General features: G+C 35.0%; 1 protein-coding gene across 4 annotated transcripts in view; it reads right to left on the bottom strand.

The window, feature by feature from the left end:
• Window positions 1–869: 869 nt before the first annotated feature.
• The window catches only part of TUSC3 (tumor suppressor candidate 3), a 183,237-nt gene continuing 177,283 nt past the window's right edge, over window positions 870–6,823 (bottom strand). For all 4 annotated transcript variants that reach the window (XR_014292371.1, XM_082608600.1, XM_082608601.1 and 1 more), the window contains one exon: window positions 870–1,344. Coding sequence is in view for 1 of the 4 variants with exons in the window: in XM_082608601.1 (XP_082464727.1) it covers window positions 1,329–1,344 (16 nt within the window). In the remaining 3 variants the exon portion in view is untranslated. The remainder of the gene's footprint in view (window positions 1,345–6,823) is intronic.

Below are 6,823 nucleotides of genomic sequence, written 5' to 3'. Positions count from 1 at the left end.
GCCCTGGGATTTAACTTCATATACCCTTGTAAGCTTTTATATCTCCCATTCTTTACTGAATTTCATAGATACCAAACGGGTAGGGTCATTGGATACACACCTGGGTCCTGGTTTGAGACTACATAGGTGGAACTCTCAACTAACAAAGTTCACCATGGTTATTACTAAGATCTTAATGAAAATTAGATAACAAAGCCTAAAAAAAAAGTTTATTGAGCTGACACAATAACTGTGTTTCTAAATCCTTCTTTAGGAAGCACCACAGAAAATAGAAATTCAGGTTTGAGAGTTTGAAAGCCCAGTTACAGGCTCTATTTTTTCTTTGTGGCTTTCAGCTTCCAGTACTTAAATAAGTCAGATAAAATTTACATTTCCTGTCTAAATTCTTGTCTAATTTACAGGGTTGATGTGAAGAAAAAAATACCGTAACATATGGGAAAGTGCTTTATAAACTAAAATACAATATACAAACATAATAATGGTTACACTCCTATATTTGATTTTCAAGAAAGCATCATTGAGTCCCTCATATTAGGATAACTAATCTATATCTAGGTCTAGGAATAAGGTTTTGATGGCAAGCTTCTTCCATATAACATAAGGGCAAAATGTCCATAGTGGGTTAGTTTTGTGGTTGTAAGTCTGGATTCTTGGGTGACACTTCTAAAGTTGGAGAAGAGTTAATTCCTAGTTGTGGTGTGTTGCTTTCGTTGCCTGATGCCTTGAGGCATGTTGATTTAGTCATGTTGGCTTTACATTTATATTCTGGGAAGGACCTCCATGTCCCAGGGTAGGTATCTGAGTACTATTCATCCAGCTCCCTGTCCTATTTCCTTTATGTAGTTATGATGAATAAGAACAAAACGCTATTTGTAACCATACACGTCCTTTATACTGAAACTGCAGAAAGTATAATTTTTCAGTACATGACATATTTTCATGCATACACCTATGTGTGTACAATCCCAAGAATGAAGATACATTTCATTGTTTTCCTTTACTAACATTGTGGTTTTCTTTACTAGTGAGTGAACAGTTTAAAAGCATGAATTCATAACTGCTTTGTCATTTATTTCCACCTATTGCATACAGTGAATATAATATGCTTGAAAAACACTTCAGTGACGCCTCTGTTCTTTCCATATTAAATTTAACCATCCATGGCTATGAATTCAGTTTACTAGGAAAACTCACGTTTAAAAAAATTGTACAAGAAACAGCTGGATTATCACAATCAGCAAGGAAATGAACTCAAGAATTTGAACTAGTATGTCAGGAACACTTTGTCTTCATGGTAAACATTCACTTTATGCAAATCCCACTCGGCTTCATTTAATTAAAAAGCTGAAAAAGAAAGAAAATTCTGGGCTGAAAATAAGAAAACACCAAGTGCTTTTTATTCCATTCTAAATTAGTACATGTAAATATAAAATAAAAATGTCATAGTTACATACATTTTTTCACCTCATTCTAATTTTTATATCAGGGCAATTTCTCTGAACTAGTTCCTGTAATGGGATTAGGCTTGTGGTAAGAATAGGTTAGGGGTGGAAGCAGTTGTTGATAAGAACTTGAACTTGTGGTGTTTAAGTTTGAGTAACTTTTTTTTTTTTTAAATAGTTGATTAACAATGTTGTGTTAGTTTCAGGTGTACAGCAAGGTGGTTCAATTATACATATACATCTATCTTTTCTTTTTCAAATTCTTTTCCCAGTTAGGTTATTACAGAATATTGAGCAGCGTTCCCTGTGCTATACAGTAGATCCTTGTTGGTTATCTATTTTAAATATAGCAGTGTGTACATGTCAATCCTAATCTCCCAATGGGTAGTTCCTGTGAGCCATTCTCATTGTTAGCTAGACCATTAGTTAAATCAGCATTTAAACTGACAATGTAGGGGAAGAAAAGGGAATGGATCGAAACACATATTTGGAGTGGGCCATTTCAACATCCTAAACAAAATAGTTTTTTCTGGTTATTTAATCTATAATGCATTTCTTAAAATAACTAAAGACTTTTGAGGATTTTATAATTTCATTATATTGAACAGCCAAAAAAGAATGTATTATAAATCATAATAAAAATAACATCAGATTCTGATGAAACAACACAAATATGTATTTCTATATGTACATATAGAAATACAAGTAAAAAGTAACTATTTTTCCTTTCTTAACTTCCCTAAGCAAAACTTTAACCTATGAAAAGAAATTTATTTAAGTTTGTAAAATCGTGAGTCAATTTAAATAACATTCTTTAAGCTTTTGTTGCTTATTTGTACCTTTCTGCTAACAGGTAGCAACTTTTTTTTTGTAAAGTCTTCACAGCATAACTTTAGGACAACGAGAGATAAACCAATTCTTAACTAAATATTAAAAAAAAATTAATGGTTACTATGGTTGGAAAGCCATGTAGTTGGGAAAGGGTTCAAACTAGTAAGTTTAATAGTTGAACATTTAAATGATAACATCCTAGGCATACGCTACTTCGTCTTTCTGAACCTCGGTTTCCTCATTAGTGAAAAGAACGGTTGTTTTGGATGATTTCTAAAGTTCTTTCCTGTGCTAATATTTTATAATCCTGGTGATACTATATGCTAATAGTTTATAATCCTGGCGATACTATACGCTAAAAGTAAATATATGTATTATAAAACATTATATGAAACATTTAAACATATTTTAAATATATGTTATCTATATTGGTTTACATTATATAATAAAGTAATTATGCAATACAAACTAAACTTTTTATTACTCTGTATCTGTTTCTGAGGAATTACTAAATTACAGGACAGAAATCATTGTGCTGATAGCTAGATGAAACAAGACATTGCTTCTCTTTTTTGAGATAACAAGTTATGACTTAAGTACTGCAAGGGTAACCAATGCCATGAAGAGTCGGAAGTAAAATTCCTCAGAACATTAAGATACAGATGCTGTTCAAGCCACATAATCCTTAACAACACTGATGGCAAAGCAGGTATATATGTCATGTGTAGATGAACACTTCGGCTTTCTCTGTCCTCAATTAAAAGACTGCCCTGAAGATAAAGCTGACTGAAGAATAAGGGTTAATGAAAAAAGAAAACCTGATCACAAAATATTTAAAACTATAATTCAAGTTGAAAAACTTATAACTTAAAAGAAACCTGAGAATTTATAGTTTCTTTTTTTTTGTGTGAAAAATAGTCCGCACACTTCCAGCGATGGAATACTAAAAATCACCTTTTAGCACTGCTAAAAGTATTACCATCATAAAAGCAAGAATAGTAATATGACCTTTATGGTCATTTTATACTTGCTAACTTTCTGGTGCTGGAAAGGTTAAAAAGGTTCTACAACTTTTAAATGTTGCTACATTCACAGGGTAAAAGGATCTTTGTATTTTCTTAATATTGAAATAGACTAAGAATCCTTAGTTACCAAGGTATTTGTTTACGCCAGGGTTTTTTCCAAACTGAAATATTTCTAGAAAACTTAAAATAATATATTTTTATATATTATTATGAAATAAGAAATACATATTTAATCTTGAACTGATCATTCTATTGTACTAAAATAAAAGTTTAATCTAGCAGAGTACTACCTAATTTATATTTAAAATAATCTTTTTCATAAGAGTTATAAGCATTTGTTCAAGACACCGGAAATACCTGAGGCACAAAAGTGTCAAGTATTTTGTTAAAATGTTTCTTAGAAAAGTATGAACTATTATTCTCCAGGTAATCATTCAATAGTTCATGTCTGGTTTTATTTATTATATAAATGTCCTAGTTGTGTTCCAGTATGAATGTTTTATACTGATTTCATCACTCAAGAAATAAGTTCCTTCATTTCTATGTATCAGAGTCTGACATACTTTTTGCTCTTCTCACATTTACCTATCTACTGTTGATATATCATCTAATGGTTCTCATAGATTCATGCTTCTAATACTGTTTGGATATTAACTTTCCTAATAAGGCTTATTATAAAACATATACAGTGCTTTTGTATCATACTTAAAAACTGCTGAATGCTGAAAACTGAATATATTCCTCTTATTTGGAATGTATTCTTCAGTGTTGCAGTCTGTTTCCTCAGCGGGAGAAGCTGCCTTGGGTGCCACAATCAACTTCTGTCCGGACTTCTGTCTGGACTTCTGTCCACCCGCTGTCATGAATGAATCTCATGACAATTCATGGTAGTCTATACATGCGTAACACTGACTACCGTGGCTGGCTTATTCTCAAGTGAATACATGCCTGGTCAACCCTAACTCAGGTAGCAGTATAAGATGGATGCTACTTGGCAAGGGTATTGACCTGTACCCAGGAAGAACAGGTAGAGGCTGGGACCAGAAAATATGCCCCAGAAGCTCCCCTTCTCCTAGCCTAAAGGGATGCAAATATCCCCTTCTAGTGTGTAACTTTATTATTACTTAAAGTACATCAGGGATGCCTAGGGGCCTTGTATATACAAAGTCAAAGCACTTCTCCCTTTAAGTCTGGCTCTCTGCTAATGCTCCCTCACAGTAGCAAATATTCAGGATTTAGATAAAAATGCAGTCACTGACTTGCTGGGGAGTGATATTCCACAAGTTCATAAACAAGCTTATTATTTGAAATCAAGTTTTTCTAGAGAAAGATTATTTAAAGTAGTAACTATTTCCTCAAATTCAGGGCCCCCAGAAGTCAGCTTCAGTCAGTATTCAACAGGACATACTGATCATCTACTGTGTAGAAGAATATTATGAATAGAAGGGTGTTGCAAGAAAAAGAATGATTGAAAGTCATGGCCGTTATGTTTCTTCTCTAGAGGAGAGAGACCTGGATACAATAAAGTATAACACAGTGACACATTTGATAAGATGGCAAAGAAGAATTTAAACAAGCAAACAAAGGAAAAAACTGGGAACAAGTGAAATGAAGGGATAACAGCCTAAGTGAAAGGAGCTGATGGAAGAAAGACAAATTATAAGAACAGATTCTGTGTGTGCCTTACGGCTAAACCAGGAGTCGGCACACTGTGAAAGGCCTGAAAGTCGATATTTTAAGCTATGCGGGCCGTAGGTCTCTCTCGGAACTACTAAACTAAGCTGCTCTAGGGCAAAAGCAGCCTAAGTCAAGGCATAAACAAATGAATCTGGCTGTGTGCCAATAAAACTCTATTCATGGACACTGAAGTTTGAATTTTATATAATTGTCACATCACAATATTCCCTTTTTTCCAGTGATTTAAACCTTTCTTAGTTTACATGGCACACAAAAATTGGCAGTGGGCTAGATTTGGCCCAAAGGCAGTAGTTGCTAACCCTGCTCTAAACCACAAGGTACAGTGAAGACTGTGCTGTAAGATGAAACAGATGGAGCCAAACTTTTAATATAACCCTTCCCTAGGTTCAAAATATATACAAGTCAAACTGCTGACATCCCAACTTGAATGTTGGGATTATAAAAAATTTTATTTTATTCAGTTTCTTGATATTTTCTAGAAGGAACATGTATTAACTTTTCCTTCTTTCTGGTTAGCCATCAATGGATTTTGATGAAGCAGCAGCATAATCTGTGCATATCTTAAAAAAAATTCTGCATTATTCTCGAGTAAGTGATGGCTTATCGATGATAACGACTAAACACGGAGATAAATTTGGAGGCTGGGTGATATTCTGAAAAAGATACTAGGTATATAAATTAAGACAGCAGCAGTGGGAATACAAAGTGATGGAGACCAAACCGACTCCAAGGTTTCTATCTTGTATGATTATGAGAATAACAGTGTTGTAGGGAAAATGGGCAGGGCAGGAGACACAGGTTTGGAGCAGAGATAAGCTTGGCTTTGGGGTTGAGGGTGAGGTGTTAATGTGGTATTAAGGTCTGTTTCTAGATCTCAGGAGAAAGATCAGGATTTAACATGTATATTGGGGACTGAGAAGTAATCTAAAAGGAAAAAGGAAGGTCCAAGCGTGCCATGTTACAAAATCCAGGGCATAACATGACCAAGAGGAGCTAGTTAACTAAAGTCCTAGAAAGGTTACACGGGTTGCAGAATGAGAAGAAACATCTGGATCTGGTTATTGGGTGGCTACTGGAGACCCATATTACATGTGATGTGTAATGTATTTCCTTTTCTCTTCCTGTGAAATATCTGAACAGGCACCAAATAGTGGTTTGCATTTTGTTTTGACTTCTCTTAATTAATTTAACTGTTCCCCAGTGTTTTAAAAAAACAGAATGTATGCGGTGCTCTTGAATGAATGAATTCTGTCCAATTGGGAGCAGGTTAAGTTCTCTACCAAGATCTTAAGCTGGACAGAATTTTCTTGTCTAATGTTCTCATTTCCTGTTGTCAAACTGGGAAGGAAATCAGACCTCATGGTTACATAATGGCACTCGGTCGCACAGAAATCACTTCTGTGGTTAAGGGGCAGCTGCTCTGATTTCATCTTGGAGCCAAAGAAGTGAACTCACTCCCGTTCCCCTGGCCTTGTAGCTACTAGAACTTAGTAAGTCACTGTTCTCAGGATTTTCTAACCTTTATATTGACAAGTGTTCTAAGGGGATGCGAGGGAGAAGTAGTTATGGCTGTCAGCCAGGCCTCTTCGGCCAAAAGCCCTGGGGCTCTCTTCTTTGTAACAGAAAATTACCAAGTCCAGAAAAGTCTTCAGGTCTGAAGTACATGATCTAAAATAAAGCCCTAAAGAAATTCAGGACTTTATTAGGAGTTGGGAAAGGGATCTTTGGGAATGGAAACCTTTCTACTGATATACCTACAGTTACGCACGGTGAGAGCTGTCAAGTTTAACGACTGCCAAGGCCTCTTCTCTGCAGCCTACAGAGCGG

The sequence above is a fragment of the Mesoplodon mirus genome, assembly GCF_964341445.2.
Source record: "Mesoplodon mirus genome assembly, chromosome: 20".
In the NCBI taxonomy this organism is placed as follows: Eukaryota; Metazoa; Chordata; class Mammalia; order Artiodactyla; family Ziphiidae; genus Mesoplodon; species Mesoplodon mirus.
The sequence above is the reverse complement of the archived record's forward strand: the minus strand, read 5'-3'. Positions and strand labels throughout refer to the sequence as shown.